The 17,619-nt window shown below is 35.3% G+C and overlaps 1 protein-coding gene across 3 annotated transcripts in view; it reads right to left on the bottom strand.

The window, feature by feature from the left end:
* Positions 1-17,619, bottom strand: part of LOC133520195 (lachesin-like) — a 170,124-nt gene that overhangs the window by 104,253 nt on the left and 48,252 nt on the right. For all 3 annotated transcript variants that reach the window (XM_061854566.1, XM_061854568.1, XM_061854565.1), the window contains exons 2-3: positions 17,239-17,353; positions 4,701-4,807 (exon numbers count right to left, since the gene is read on the bottom strand). In XM_061854566.1, the coding sequence (XP_061710550.1) occupies positions 4,701-4,807; positions 17,239-17,299 (168 nt within the window). In that variant the 5' untranslated portion in view covers positions 17,300-17,353. The remainder of the gene's footprint in view (positions 1-4,700; positions 4,808-17,238; positions 17,354-17,619) is intronic.

Below are 17,619 nucleotides of genomic sequence, written 5' to 3'. Positions count from 1 at the left end.
TTAAAAAGGGTTAATTTGTAAGTACAAGGGGTGAAGTGGTAACCCGTCGGCTGCAGATTTCCCGGGAGAGCACTCGGGTACGGTCAGCGGCGAACGTGTTGAGTGCCTTTTGTAAGTCGGTTTTTGTGTTACTTTAACTTTTTGTTTTTTAATGTCGGTTAAAAAGTAGATTTTGGTTTCAGGAATTTAAAAGTACATTGTGATACAAGCACGAGGTGAGATGCAACAACAAAGCCAATGTGTGTAATGACTATAGCACACGCGTTTCATACGACGTTTTTGTACACACTTGCGAGGAAAAATGTACATTCATATTAATCCATTTTTAATTGTTAAATCGGTTAGTATGCAGTGTTGCATCCTGTCATACTGCCTGCCGCCTCCCCCCCGCTGCCGGTGGCCGGTGGGCCCCGGCGGCGCGCGGGGCGCCGGCTCCCGCCAGTCCACGTTGTAAAAACTACTCGACCAATTTAAGAAGGCTCCGTTTCCATACATATTATTAGCAATCAGTTACCTTCTTAACTCAGTCGGATAATATAATGAAAAAGCACGAGTGTTATAATATTACTGAAAAAGCACGAGTGTTATAATATTACTGAAAAAGCACGCGTGTTTAATATCTAGGATTTTGATTGTTAATTGTTAATTGTTAATTCGTTAAAGAATATTGCAAAATAAAAAGCTTGACAATCCGCCGCCGCTTATAGCGAGACAACGATGAATTGCCGCCAGCATCCTTGGTACGATGCCTCAAGGGCCTGTTTTAGGTTTAGACTAGTTATTAATAGTACTACTTACCTTTGTATATTTCTATTATATAAATAAAGATGAAGTTGACAGCGAGCATAGAAAAAATACAATTTTAAAATGATGATATTGTTTGTATATATCATAAGCTAAGTGTGTGTTCTAATTATACATATTAATCTAAAGGTGACCATGAATATTACCACACTACTTAATACAAATAAATATATATGTTTAATAATCGTTATGCAGTACAGTTTTATATTAATTATTATATACAATATATAATATAATATATAAATAATAATTCAGCCTATATACGTCCCACTGCTGGGCACAGGCCTCCTCTCATGCGCGAGAGGGCTCGGGCTATAGTCCCCACGCTAGCCCAATGCGGATTGGGGACTTCACATACACCTTTGAATTTCTTCGCAGATGTATGCAGGTTTCCTCACGATGTTTTCCTTCACCGAAAAGCTAAAAAGCCGCTTTTTTTTTACAATATTATATACAATACCGCCATTATATACAATAAACACAAAAAAAAAACTTAAAAAAAACAAAACTTAAGACTAACTTAAGTCTAGTCAAAAAGACCCCCCCCCCCCCCAGTTGTCCCCGACGCAAAGGTACCCATAACGCTAGCCGCATTGCCACGTTGAATGGCGATGGATAACCTTTGCACCAGGTACGAACCCGCGCGGGCATCAGACCCCCTTTCCTTCATTCGGCGTCCCAACTATATTTAATATAGTTTTACAGCTTTGTTAAATTAGTTGTATCCATTTAACATAAACGTATACTTTTGTAAATAAATTTTGAAACTTAACTGTAAATATTTCGAATTCATTCTAAATTTAAGTACAAAAATCTGACTGTTTAATTACGTAGGCGAGACGATTCCTTTTTCTCACAAGGAAAGTTAGAAACGTTAAAGATACAGGATTTTTTTTGTAAATATTACGCGTAACTGAACGCCGAGCAAAGTTACACGCTCTATTTACGATATTTAATATGATTGATGACACGTGTAAGTGTCAATTATTTTTCACAATTAATGAATTCAGAATTTTCACAAGCTTTCCCCGAAGATGCTTTTCATATCGTGGCTTTTTAGAGGTATAACGCCATACACAACTTTGGGAAATAATCAAATTATTTTTATCAAATATTTTGATTTGTGTTTTTTTTTTAATACTACGTCGGTGCAAACAAGGATACGGCCCGCCTGATGGTAAGCAGTCTCCGTAGTCTATGTACGCCTGCAACTCCAGAGCCCGCCCATCTTGTTGAGCTCTGGCAACCTTACTCACCGGCAGGAACACAACACTATGAGTAGGGTCTAGTGTTATTTGGCTGCTGTTTTCTGTAAGGTAGAGGTAGTTCCCCAGTTGGGCTCTGCTCTAGATCTGGAATGACATCCACTGGCTGTGCCCTACCACACAAAGCGAGATGACATTCACAATGCCTATACCTCTCTTTTTGACGTAGTTTAAGGACGTACCCGGGTCCAATGCATTTTTTGAGCAGTCGCACTACTAATACTATATACATATATATATTGATACAGTAGATTGTTAACCAAGGGATAAAATGCACCCATTTCTGTCGAGGTAGTTTATTTTCAAGAATGTAATGGTGCCTTTAAACATTCTACTTTTCATTTCGAATACAAGGAAAGTCAAATACAAGTGTATTAGAAAAAAAACACGGCCAAGTATTAACTTCAACAGTATTTCTTGAGGGCACTTTCAATTAACAATTTAGGTAAAAATATCCTTATTTATGTAATAAGGAGTTAATTATCATGATAGAAATTGTACACGACATCCACTTAAAAGCAAAATTTTAATTACTTATTGTAAAAAAGGAATAAAAAACGTACATAGAAAGTACAGTGCTTTAGAGCAGAAACATACCATTTTTTTACACTTTTTAGAACAACAACGACCCACTTTCAAAACATTAGTAATGAAAAATTATAAGCAGCACCAATCTCTCTCCCTATATCGTAATCCCATAAGGGATTCGTATAAGATATTTTACGCAATATGACCTATTCAGCCTGTAGATTATTGCAGGTGACGAAATAAATCCGGAGGTCGTGGGTTCAAATCCTGGCTCGTACCAATGATTTTTTCGGAACTTATGTACGAAATGTCATTTGATATTTACCACTAGCTTTTCGGTGAAGGAAAACATCGTGAGGAAACCTGCACACATCTGCGAAGAAATTCAAAGGTGTATGTGAAGTCCCCAATCCGCATTGGGCTAGCGTGGGGACTATAGCCCGAGCCCTCTCGCACATGAGAGGAGGCCTGTGCCCAGCAGTGGGACGTGTATAGGCTGAATTATTAATTATTATTATACAAATAAATTACACACAGAAGTACCTACAGCACAAGACAAGGCAAGTGTGGACAGCAAGCTACAAAATTTTATAGTCACAGCAGATTAAGAATGACCTCCCACACATTGTGCCGAAGCAGGCGGGGCGTCAACTTTGTGCCGCGGAGCTATTTAGTTCGCAAATGGCGGCCCGTTGTCACAGTCATAGTAAGAAGTATTAAAATTAAATCTTTATAGTCACAGTAGATCAAGAATGGAATTATTACAAAAGGCAGTAAAGTCAATTAAAATAAAAGAGTAAAGATTAAATTTATCAAGCAGCTGCTCTAATATGTGCACAATGAAATTGCAACTTCTCAATTTAAGTTTCAGGCAAGCAAGCGGCGTAGCACTAATTAAACTGAATATACTAAGTTGAACGATCTTCAGCAGACTTTACTTTTTAATATCGCGTCTTTGTGTCGACTTTGGAGATAATCTTTTGTTTCTGATCTCTATTAAGTTACTTGTCTCTCTTTGTAAATATTTACAAGGCCCAGGAGGTAAGCTTTATTAGCCGTGACTTGATCTTCAAGATGATCTTAATTTACTGAATATACGTCTGTTTATAGTTTTATCATTTAATCTTAGCTGCTCGTTTTTGATCTAAAATTCTTAGTAGGTCATGCTATTTACGACGCATCATTTCTATCAGATATTACAGACGACAAATATATGCTCAAAATTATTAAATACGTCTAAATATACATTTTATGATTTGTGTTTTGTAAAAAAAAAAATATCTAAAGAGAACCCAAGCGGTGGTGGCGTAGTGGATATGACGTCCGACTTTCAATCCGGAGGTCGCGGGTTCAAATCCTGGCTCGTACCAATGAGATTTCGGAACTTATGTATGAAATATCATTTGATATTTACCACTAGCTTTTCGGTGAAGGAAAACATCGTGAGGAAACCTGCATACATCTGCGAAGAAATTCAAAGGTGTATGTGAAGTCCCAATCCGCATTGGGCTAGCGTGGGGACTTATAGCCCGAGCCCTCTCGCACATGAGAGGAGGCCTGTGCCCAGCAGTGGGACGTATATGTATAGGCTGAATTATTAAAATTATTATATATAAAAGAACCCGTTCTTTAAGACAGCACTTTGTAACCATGTGTTAATTATGCTTGATTATAATGCTTAGCTATTTAGTTTAGCTCAGGACTGTCTCATTTCAAACAAAAACAGAGATAGTCATACTGTCTTTGGCTTATACTAGTACTAGCACCTAAGAAAAAAAAAGGAATGAGTATAATTTTCCTGCTTCTTACTGACAGACAAGCTGTGTTTGCCAGACTATAATTGATTTACTTCTAAATTCGATATTCATTTGTTCACACAAATGAATATCGAATTTAGAAGTAAATCAAAAAAAAAAAAATATGAGTGAAAAATATGGTACATATCACTATGTACCATATTTTTCATTCATTCGCTTTCAGCATCGCAGTATTTAGGTGAAGAATATTAACCTTAATTCCAGAGTCATGGTGTGAATGGGCTCCGCAAAGCGGGGCTTCTTCGTCCATCTTCATCGTAACTTTAGCATTCAAATAAAGACTAACCTTATAGGTACCAAGGTGCTCCACGACGCACGGTAGGCTGGCATCGCGCCCTAATGCCACAGTCACGTTGGGGATGGGCTCCGCGAAGCGGGGTTCCTCCGTCAACACTGCAGAGAAAAAAATAATGAAACTTAGGAGAGTTCTTGGAACTTTCTCTTCCTCAAGAGGAAATATCAGCTGAGCCCTTTCTTGGATTTGATATTTTTAGGCTAATATTTGCGTCGCGTTGACGGGGGCGGTTTCCAAAATTAACGAGGACAATTGTAGCTAAGGCGAAAAACCCTGCGTAAAAATCTCAGAAACGAGGATTCGTTTCCCAGAAATTTTGGGAACGGAATAAGATAAAAATATATGTCATATATTTTTTGATTTTTGCGTTTATTGTTGCCGATTTTGTATGCTACGCGTAGGCGTTTGTTACGGCGCATTTTTGGCCGTTTTAGCTCGATTTAAAGTAACCCAGTTCTTATAAAAACCAGAAAATAAAAAAAGTAAAACAGACACACTACATGGTAAAATTAATTAATTGAATAATTTCACGGGCCAAAATCCAGAAAGCCAAATGACGAGAACGTTTGTATGGAAAAATGACCACCAATTTTGCCTCTTAAGATGATGTTCTCATGACAAATGGTCCTGCCATTACAGTTGCAAAGTAATATAAGATAAGATAAGATAATCATTTATTTCATTTCAATCTTAGTTGGTAATTACACAGTGGTCGAGTCCTCCTATTAGGTATGAAGTACCTGTGTCAGGAGAAAATCACTGTTAATTTCCTTCATCAGCAATTAGAGGGTGCAATCAGAGACTACATGACAACATCTGTAGCTGCCATGTTGCAATAGTACATTGTGCAACGAGGGGGGTAAGTGAAATTTTGCACACGAGGGCTTTGAGAAAACGATAAAACTCGAGTTTGCAATTTTCTTACCCCCGGACTTACACACAATGTTTTTCATCATACTTGCGAAGAAAAAACTGAATTTTAAGCGACATAATTCTTAATAGTATGTCTTTTTAAATAGCCAAGTAAATAAAATTATTAACAACTACTTTTTTTGTACCTACTTACATTCGTTAAACAAATAGTTTTAATAAAATCCAGAATGAAATACGCATGACAATTATAATTCAGTTTTAATAATACCTAAAACCATAATTATATGTTTGCATGCCAAATCATTGACGATCATAATGTAAATTCATACTCGTATAGATTAACATAAGAATAATTTATACTGTAATTTATTGTTATGAAATAAATAAATCTAAATCATGCACATACTGTAAATATCACGCACAAGTATGGTATTTAAATGAAAACGTATGTTATTTTCGTAATACTATTTATTAAAAAAAAAAATACATCCATATTTGTCAGGGCAAATTTTAATTTCGTATTTATTCCCCCCAGAAAAAATAGGTCTTCAAATTGAAACCAAAACCAAATTGTATCCACATCTAACAAAAAAAACGATAACAAATTAATAATCGGCCTATAACCCCTCGTGCAGCAGTAGCCTCTAAATGGACGCTCCTGAACAACAGCACATATTGCAGCCGCGATTTATAACTTTGCAAACTAGCCGTCTCGAGGCTGCTCGGTGAAAATTTTAAATATTGCTTTGCCACCCAATGGGTTAAAAGACCTTCAAGAGAATGATTCAAGTTCAGAGCTGAATTAAAAAATGATAAACAGTCCGATTCTAACTTTAAGATACGCCAAATATTAGGTCTAGATACGATATAGGTTGGAGAAGCGCTGGTGGCCTAGTGGAACCCCGGCCCGTACCAATGAGTTTTTCGGAACTTATGTACAAAATATCATTTGATAATTATATTATCAAAATACCAGTCGCTTTTCGGTGAACGAAAACGTCGTGAGGAAACTGGACTTATCCCGATAAGAATTAGTTTACCATCTGGGTTGGAAGGCCAGGTGACAGTCGCTTTCATAAAAACTAGTGCCTACCCCAATTCTACCAAGCCAAACGGACCAGGCTCCCATGATGATACGATATGGATCGGATATGTCAGTGTCAAAAGTGTTTTTTTTTTTAAAGAAATATTTGACGTATCTTAATTACTTCAAATCGGGCCAACAGTCTGTTCTAGCCTCATTAGTTAACGACAGCACTCTGTCCTAATCACGTCACTTCAACACCTTAGTAACAGGCTGGCTGGTGTAAGTACAACGATATATGAATATTGCCTCTTTTACTTAGCCAGAACATAGATAAATTTGTGGTAAGCTTAGAGTGTTCACTCCGTACATATTTAGACCAATGAAAATACGTCTTAAGCCAGTTTTCAACGTATCTGGGAGCACGGCAGTGCCCCCGCCAAAACGAGCGCGAAGCAAACACTGCCGTACCATCCCTTACTGGAACCATTTCGCCGCATTTTCAGGCCCCTATTTGAGAACCTCTGGATAAGACCAGAACGCAGAAATTTTCGTCACCCAGTAAGCTATAATCACATACTTAAAATCCAAAATTTCAAATCTGTAAGTCATTTAGTTCCGAAGTTAAGCGAAAGCAAAGTTTCGCATTTATGACACTCACTCACTCACTCACTCACTCATGATCATCAAAATAGAACTAGTACTTCCCATAAACTCAGAGAGCTGAAATTTGGTACAGAGTTAGGGTTTAATGGCCACATAAAGGAAAAACTATAAAAACTAGGATAATCGAAGATCTGGAGTACCTGGTAACCCTGATTAGAAAACAAAATAATAATAAAAAAACTACCTACTCCTAAAAAAAAACTGTGTCAAATAAGAAAATCTAATAAAATAAATCAATAAGCCCACGTTTCTACAAAAAGAAGTGAAATCCCACCAAAAAGACTCTGTAAAAAAACTAGCCAAGTCTCGATGGAGCTGCTTGTTTATCTCTAAAAAGTAATGAAATCTAGACAAAGTCGTGCCGAGTCTAAGGTTCCTTACTGCGATTTCTTTATTATTATAGTTAATGTTGTGTGACTTAGCCGTTGAAGGGTACACAAGGGTACACAAAACCAGGGTACAATTACTCACAATTTATAGCATCGTAGGGTAGCGTGTACGAATTAGTTTTCTTCTTCTCAAACTTTGAAAGTAACCGAATACCCCTAATGTTGGTAATACGCACTCTATATTCGGTAAAAAGATTCTGTAATCCAAAAACACACTCTTTTATCATTCGATTCGAAATCATTCAAGGGACCGTATAAACTATATTTATTTCTGAATTCTATTTTAGTACAGAAAAATCTTCGCTACGAGTATTATTATAAGAAACCTATCTGTAATCATGAAAGGTTATTTCTTGGAAAACCTATAAAAAGCGGGAAACATAAAGCACTAATATGAAATTTAGAGTAAAAATACATTTTTTTGTATTTTTATGTGTAATGAACATGGTGTGGATTTTCTTTACTACCACGTCAGTGGTTAATAAAAATACAAGTAAAGCGATAAACGTAACATGTGGTTGACAAGGTTTGAGTTACATATAGGTGAATTGTCAAAGTAAACTTTGTAGCCACAGTAAATTTACTGCCTTCTTTCGACACGTGATTAAAACTTTTAGAACCCATTTCACTTTGATCCTTATTCTTTCAGTGATATGTGCTAAATTTGTTAAATATCAAAAAGTGGCGCCATCTACTTGAATATAGGCCAAAGGTATCGAAAAGATGCCGCCATACCTTTGATCTATGCTCAAAGTCAATGGGCGTTCTAAAAGTTATAATCATGTGTCGAAAGATGGCAGTAAATTTACTGTGGCTACAATGTTTACTTTGACAATCCACCTCTATTTAAAATTCTCTTTGGAATTACTCAGCTGTATTAGGTAATTTACATAAATAAATGCGGAGGAATGTAAAAGAAAAGGAAAACCAAAGAAAATGTGGATGAACTGTGTAAGAGATGATATGAAAAGACAGCAGATGAATAATGAGATGACGAACGACAGAGAGCTATGGAGGAAAAAGATTTGCTGCGCCGACCCCAAGTGACGAGAAAAGAGCAAGGCTCTAACTTTCTCAGGAACCTAAGCATTGACTTGACTTTTCAGGGTTCCGTACTTCAAAAGGAAAAAATCCTTAAAGGATCACTCTGCTGTCCGTCTGTCTGTCCGTCAGTCCGTCCGTCTGTCCGTCAAGAGCTTGTATCTCGGGAAAATGTGGAGATATCGAGTTCAAATTAACACCATGTACCTGAGTACATACCATGGGCCTAAGTCTATAGTTCCTTGAAGCTGTGAAAAATTACACTTTTATGTAAACTTACAAAATATACGCCCGTTTATGCCGCCAAAATATATATATTTTGGCACTCAATGGAATCAAAATTGATTGGTAAGTAATCTAATCTTATACAAGGATAGGGAAAATAGTTTCTGTTTGAACCAAAGGTTGACTGATAGATAATGTCATAAGGCATTAAGTCCGCCATTTGTACAATTTGCAATAAAGATTAAATAAATAAAAATCTGTAACGATACATTTGTAATTAAATCGTTAAAAAAATATATTCTTTATTTAAAATGCGTGATCAATCATTGAGGTTAAGCAGCGGTATGCGCGGTCATAATTGAATGGATGACCAAATCTTTTGTAGAAACTTTTAAAAATTTTACTAATTTGTACGGAAGAATAAAAACTGAGAGCCGTATCGGATCTGTACGGAACCCTCGGTGGGCGAGTCCGACTCGCATCTATCTTTTGATAATCTGAATCTACCGAATGAAATATTGAGTTGCGATTTTATACACAATCTGTATAGATTTTCCGATAACAGTTTAAGCTTCGCTGGGAGCTTCAGTAATAAAGACAGAAACTTCATCAAAGGCTGTTTTCTTTTACAATGAAGGCGAATGATGAAACTCCGTCAATAGATTCAAAAGATAATATCTTTTTGTAAATATCAATAAGAGTTTTGGAAAGATTATTGGCGAATATTCGACGGATCAGGTACGACAGATGTTTGCGCTTATGTAAATGTTTGTGATAAATATTCATATCCAGTAGTTATAATTAAATTGATCAGATAATACTTGCAATGTTGTGTTCCAATTTAATTGATTAATATTGTAATTCAATAGTTTTAGACAGATTATTATGATTATTTAGGTTAACGATTTAATCGTTGATATCTCATAGGATAGATATATGGTGATGATTCAGAACCGTGTAATAATCTTTGTACATGTCGTATTATTGATAATATAATAGTACATCACATACTTTTTTCGTTTTGAAAACGTATTGGATCATAATTTTTAGCGCATCTATCGCGAATTTATTTAGTTTCCGACTTTTTAACGCTGGTTTCACTGGTCTTGCACGCAGATAAAAATACATCAAGGTTTTTATGTAGGAATGATTTCGTGTATTGATAACATTGTTTATTGTAAAATAATTACGAAACTATGAATTAAAAATAGGTAGTAAGCTCCAAATATGCTTAAAAATATTAAAATAAAGGGTATTTTTCTAATGACCTGTAATAATTTACGAGTTAAATATGTAGGTCACACTGAGCCACTTTTATTATTGGGACCAACTCCGAAATCGCGAAAAAAATGGCTGTTTCATACATTTTGGTTCGTCTTATGTTAATATTTTGTATGGAAAGAGTCATTTTTTCGGTTTCGGTCGATTTCAGTAAATAATTGCAGGAGATTAAAAAACACTGTAGTTTCTGTTTTTACAGTTTCTACCTATACTTTGGCTAATCTAAAACATTTCTACCCCAAAAATCCCGATGGTACGGTCAACCAATTTGATTCCTAGGCCACTATAGAACCATGTCATAATGACTTCTACGACAGTGCTTATTGAGTGATGCATGTCATGTATAGAGTAGTTAAAGCGACAAGGTTCTATAGTGGCCTAGGATTCAAATTGGTTGACTGTACGCAGACTCTGGAGTTGCAGGCGTACATAGACTACGGAGACTGCTTACCATCAGGCGGACCGTATGCTTGATTGCCACCGACTTAGTGTAAAAAAAAGAATGATGTCGCAGCAAAATGTCAAAACAAATATTTCTTTAACTACCCGACGAAATTTTGTGAAAAAGTTGAGGGTAGACATCACAAATACAAACCACACCTATATTCATTATTGTTAATAGTCAGACGCGCAATACTCACATTATTCGTTTACACATCTGAAGATCCCTTGGCTTTAAGAGGGAAGTATACCACGTGTAACTATGTATATGTACACTTAGGTACATATCGTCCATAAAAAAGAGAAAACCTTTTTCCACTTCTAAATGCTTTCCATTTTGCATGATTTTTAGTATGTTATTGGCACAATAAAAAACAAGGTTTACAGGTATTTCTTGTTATCAAAATTTGCAATAAAATTAGTTTTTTTCTAAAAATTTTTTAAATAACCTATGAACAGTATGAACTTCAAATCAAAATCAAAGTGATTTGTTAAGATTTATTTAGTGGAAAACGTGTTTTCCCGAAATTGAATTTCATAGAAAAACTACCGTTATATCGTTAAAATCACAACGCTATTCTTCCCTCTTAACTTCTAATTCATTATGACTATTATGAGTATTATGACAATATACAATTAATATGATGCTGGTTTGAAATGTACTTAGAAAAATAAGAGTAAAATATACAATACCAAAAAACATAAATAATACATTATGAAACGATCCTCGACTGTTATTACAGATCCAACTCAATGTTCAGCGAAACAGAAAATCGGAAAACAAATAACCGTTGCAACAATACTAAGGGGTACGAGATTAATAAACCTATATTTTAGTTTTCGCTCAATAGTAGTTCCAGTAAGAAAAACAATTGAAATTGAAAATAAATTGAAACAATCTCGTTACAGAAATGAACCACAAGTACGGTTACCACCAGTTTGTAACTGACATATTCGCTAGCGTGAGCGTAACGTACTTTCTATGCATCTTGCTCGTGCTCGCATATTAGCGAATGAATTATTTATTTGCATATGGGTTACATTAAGTAGTTGTTGGGTACAATATTTTGAATTAGTTCCTCCAAGATTCTACGCACAGGTATGCACTGTATATTGGCTCGATTCGCTACTAACAGTGGTAGAATGTCGCTATATTACAAAAAAAAAAATACTTAATTATAATATTTAATACTATAGTTAAATTTATACCTACCTATAAAGTTATACAATATCAAGTCAAACAAGCAATAAAGTGTGACGGGCAACGACGAATTTTGACGTGGCGTTAATGCCACGTCAAAATTCGTCATTGCCCGTAAACAAACTTGACCAAGATCAAAACTTGATATGAAGTTGTGGCGTGTGGAGCACGAAGTGTACTGACGTTATATCAAGTCAATGGCGGCGAAAAGGTTAAATGTGCAAGATTACGGAGTAATAATAAATAATAAGGGAGGCGATGGCTGAGATACGCGTCATACTCGTGACCGGGTGCTGTTTGTAGAGACTGGTCTGTTTAAGCTAACTATATTTTCGAGTATAATTACAGTAAGACGCCTCATTCGGTTCTAGTATGTTTCTTTTATCCTAATGAATGTTTTAATTATACGGAATTTTGACTCTTAGAGACTCTATACATCTCTAAGGATAATTTGATAAAAATCATTTAGTTCTGAAATTTAGAGATATTTATGTACAGTCAGCATCAATAGTAGCGGATGAAACAACGCGCCAAAAGTACCTGACATCCCAGATAACTTTTCCAAATATAGATTAATTTCTAAAATTCACGTTAAAAAATATATCTTTTACAGTTCTAGTTGTTCTATATTAAAGACATCACTTTTTGTTAAGCTGTTACAGAATGGTAGATACTTATGAAGCGTTATTTGATCTGTTACTTTTGATGCTGACTGTACACCTCTAAATAATTTTATATTTTTTTTTGTATCTGTTTGTGTTTTTCATTATTATTATTTTAGTTATTTTTTTGTAATTCGACATTTAGAGACTTTATACGTCTCTAAGTAATAATAATATCTTAATACTTTTTCTTTAAACAATAATACTTTAGTTTGTCTTAATATTTTCAATGAATTGTATTTTATAATTGTTGACGTGCTTGTTTTAGCTTGTATGTAAATTCCATGTTGACGTGTAAAATTGCGCATGTGGCTTATTTGCTGAATAAATGGTGAAGTTGAAGTTGAAGTAATAAAGGTAAATTGTGGCTTTCAATAGAGAAGGGTCCCTTATGCTTCATCTGTATAAGGACCTTTCCATTAGAAACGTTTCTTATACTCCACGTGTCAAAAGCCACAATAGTTTAGTAGCCTGATAACATTTTGAAAGAAAATATCCATACTTAGGTATGTACATTATATTTGAAAGTTTCTATCGGTTCAGACTACATACGAACCCGGTTTAATGTGACAAATAAGTGTACTTCTGCGTCACAACGTAACAAAATTCAGAGCAATAGACATATTTAATTAAGTGAGTTTTGCTCCAAAATATTTTCTTCATTAAAACGCCCTTTGAACACGTTTTATTTGAAAACTTTCCATGTAACTCCGGAACTCGGCAATCTATTAACACCGTCACCTTAGCAACAATGGACTGTTAGGATTGTTTTGTAGATTTATTCGACATTACGTACAAACAGTAGCCCCTTTAACTGACCAAAGATAGACCGTATGTACTTGAAATAAGGTTTACCAAATGCTAGCCAAGTGAGGACGATGGTATTTAGCTTAATGGCGGATAGTCCGTTAATCTTGGGATAGGAATTGTGGTGGCAGTTTGCGAGGAAGGAAATGACTTCTGTGAACCCTTACGCTATGACCATTCAAATCTAGTTTCATGTGTGTGATAAATTATGAAACGTGGGTTACGACCCGATTCATACTCTATTAAATCCAATATTAGGTCTAGATACTATATGGACATATATTAGTGTCAGAAGTGAAGTAAAATTAGCCGTCGCAAGTGGATGCGTTTAGTTTTACGAGGCCGTGCCGTACAGTTGCAATCGTGGCCCACAAATGGTCTCGCCGGAAGATCAGCGCTGACCTTCAGGTCAGCATTATGTTGAGGCGAGCCCATTTCGTGGTAAACTAATATTGAAATATTTTTAATCTAATTTTTTTTTTGTAATATATATACTTCTGTATGTAAATTAAGTTTTACCACGAAATAAATGAAATTTGATTATGATTATGAAAATTAAAGCTGGATCTTTTATCTTTCTTAAAATATATAATTCATGTTTATTGGTATTGCCAACTTGCAACTGTACGTGTTTTACCAAATGTACTCGTAGGATTGCAGTCAAAAATTTGCGTATCACTGAAAAATACCCTAACTTTGAAGGGTAATAGCTGAAGTACAGACTTGTCGGAAAACTAATTGCAGGTGATAAAATAACGTTCTAATAAAGTAGGTTCATTCAAATAAACGATTGTAACTATTTCATTTATGTGACACTGATTTTAACTCCCTTTGATAAAGTATAATTTTTCACAATCCAGCCGCGTATTAGCGTTTGACGACCAGTTTGGCCTAGTGGGTAGTGACCCTGCCTACGAAGCCGATGGTCCCGGGTTCAAATCCTGGTAAGAGCATTTATTCGTGTGATGAGCATGGATATTTGTTCCTGAGTCATGGGTGTTTTCTATGTATTTCAGTATTTATAAATATTTATATATTATATATATCGTTGTCTAAGTACCCTCAACACAAGCCTTATTGAGCTTACTGTGGGACTTAGTCAATTTGTGTACTAGTGTCCTATAATATTTATATATTTATTTATTTATTTATTAGCGTCTAACGTCAATCCCAAAGTAAACAAGTAGTAAATTAAGACGCGATCTAAATTTTAAAGTAATTATATTACGTTTTAATCAGTATAAAACAAGCTTTCTATTCATGGCAAACTTTTTTTATTAAAAGCTTTGTATTACATTTTATCAGTCAAAACCTTTGTGACAGAGCTTATGGCCCAACTAAGTAAGATTAACACTAGAAATAAGCATAAGCTCGCAGTGCCCTTCACTCGGCTCCATAAAATAAAAAAATCGTTCATGGGTAATTGTGTAAGATTTTACAATAAACTTCCTAATATCATTCCCATACAGGGATAAGTTCGCCTTTGTTGTATTTAATTTACTCTGTAACTGTGTTTTTCGTGTTTTTATTTCTATGTACAATAAAGTATATACATACATACATACATCATTACTGAATTGTCTGTTAGTAAATTTAAAAATTATGTAAAGCGTAAGTTTATCTCTAAAGCCTATTTATAGCATACAAGACTACATTAATGATGAATCACCGTGGAATTAAGTTTGTTTGAAAATAATTAATTATTTATTATCATGTTAATAATGATGAAATTGATAACTCAATGTAACCCGTATTTTTGGCGTGTAGGTTTTATGCTACAAAGTTTCTAAACTAGTGTTTTTATACAATGTTGGTGTTTGACGATCCTTTTATGAAATTCTTATTATTAAGTTTGACATGTCTATAATAATTCAATGTTTTTTTTAAGAACAATAATAACTGCATCAATAAATTGGTCAAATATTTAGATTAAGATGATAATTGTAAAACTTGACAATTTCAAAGTGCTTGTTGTTATATGAATAAAGAATATACTGACTTTGACAATAAAAATATCTGCATAAATATCAAATAAGTACTCCAAATATAAGAATGAAAGAAGTGCCGGAGGAAAAATAAAATATAGTTTTAGAAATCTGCGTGTTGGTTCCAAAAAAACACTCAATGTTTTTTCAGAGCTGTTGTGTAAAAAATTGACATTTAAAGTGCTATAACTACACTTTTGTTTTTTGAACAATTCTATATTCTTCCTATTAAGCAGGTACAGTTAATTACAGCTAGCCGTAGCGTTCATTAAATTTCAGTGCGTTCAGACAGCAGTTTTTGGAAAATCGTAGTGCTTTTTTAGGGTTCCGTAGCCAAATGGCAAAAAACTGAACCCTTATAGATTCGTCATGTTTTATATTAAAGTTGCCAAAAAATATGAATAGCTCTTGAGGCCTTTCTCTTGTAACATCATCGATTTTAAACCTGATTAAGCAACTTTCACTCTATAGAAATTAGAAACCGGCCAAGTGCGAGTCGGACTCGCACAAGAAGGGTTCCGTATGATTATCTATAAAAACGGTCACCCATTCAAGTACTGACCCCGCCCGACGTCGCTTAACTTCGGTGATTGGATGAGAACCTCGAGATTGGAAAGAAATATTTATTTTATTCTGTTTTTAGTATTTGTTGTTATAGCGGCAACAGAATTCATCATTCATGAAATACAGCCTGGTGACAGACTGACGGACAGCGGAGTCTCAGTAATAGGGTCCCGTGTGACCCTTTGGGTGCGGAACCCTAAAAACGAGGAGCATAGGCTTATGACGCACCATTAAAGATTTGTAAATATTATTACACGATTAGCTATTTACATGAAATTGTTTCTAAAAATGTGTAATGTTATTTTTGATGAAACTCATCGATTACTTTCATCGTTTTATCTTGCATCGTATTTAGTTAGTTAAGTTTCTAGGGTTAGCTACTTCTTATAAATCTAGCTATTTTAAGATTAACTACCGTTTCTTATTTATCTCTCTCAGTTGCTCAAAGGTTAGCTGGAAGAGATCCCTTTAAAGCACAAGTTCACCTTGTAGCTTTATTTGACGTTCATATGCGCATTGTAATATGCCTACTTCAATAATAAACTACCTTTATCTTATCTGTATCTTTTCTTTTTCTTTGTACACATTCATTGTATTCTCTCTGTATTATGTACTTTTGTGCAACAAAATGTTTTACTACTAGTACGTTTATTTTCGTTAAAAATAACCAAAAAATAAAAATAAAATATTAAAAATATTATCCGCGATCCCGTGCATGGCGCTCATTGATCAGAGAGCTTCATTCGAAGAAGTACCTGAACTCACTACCTTAAGTTAGGAAACTCTCTGATCTATGTCGACGACTTGATTTCTCCTCCAGATTTCCTCACCTCTAATCCGATTTCACAAGCAAAATCCGAACATAGCCACTCCAATTGCAATTCAAGAAACTTCGGCACGATGAAACACGATCGGCGTTTATCGATGTATGATTTGCATCTTGACTAGGCCCCGAAGACCTTCCCATCTAATGAGAAAACTGAGTTTTTTTTTTATTACGTCGGTGGCAAACAAGCATACGGCCCGCCTTTAAGCGGTTACCGTATCCTATGGACGCCTGCAACTCTAGAGGAGTTACATGTGCGTTGCCGACCCTAACACCTCGCATTCTGGTTGAGCTCTGGCAACCTTACTCACCGGCAGGAACACAACACTATGAGTAGAATCTAGTGTTATTTGGCTGCGGTTTTCTGTAAGGAGGTACTTCCCCAGTTGGGCTCTGCTCTAGACCTGGAATGACATCCGCTGTGCTGTGCCCTACCACACTAAGAGAGATGACATTCACAGTGCCCATACCTCTCTTTTGAACGCAATTTAAGGACATGCCCGGGTCAAACAGATAGAGTTATCTGAACAGATAATGAAGCTACCTTGGCAGATGATGGTGATGATTTGAACGCTGATGGCGAAGCTCCTGCAACGCCTGCTCATTGTTGCTTCCTCAACACGCTCGAGTCCGGTGCGGTCTGCTCATGGCTGCTTCTTCTGAAACAAACAGGGAAATGGTTAATATGGGTCTATAATAATAGAAAAGGAAACAAATAAATAAGTAAATATTATAGTACAGTCCAGGTATTAAATATTGACACGGACAAAGTGCTAAAAATATGTATACACTACTTTAATGTATGGGCAATAAGGTTGTGTATACATATTTTTGTCGATATTTAATATCTTGACTGTACATTTTTACGCAGATCGATCTAGACCCACAATTGTATAAATAGCCGTATAGTTTTCTGGATTTGTCT

This window comes from Cydia pomonella, chromosome 7, assembly GCF_033807575.1.
Source record: "Cydia pomonella isolate Wapato2018A chromosome 7, ilCydPomo1, whole genome shotgun sequence".
Classification (NCBI taxonomy): domain Eukaryota; kingdom Metazoa; phylum Arthropoda; class Insecta; order Lepidoptera; family Tortricidae; genus Cydia; species Cydia pomonella.
Note: the sequence above shows the minus strand (reverse complement) of the source record. Positions and strands in the feature narration are given on the sequence as shown.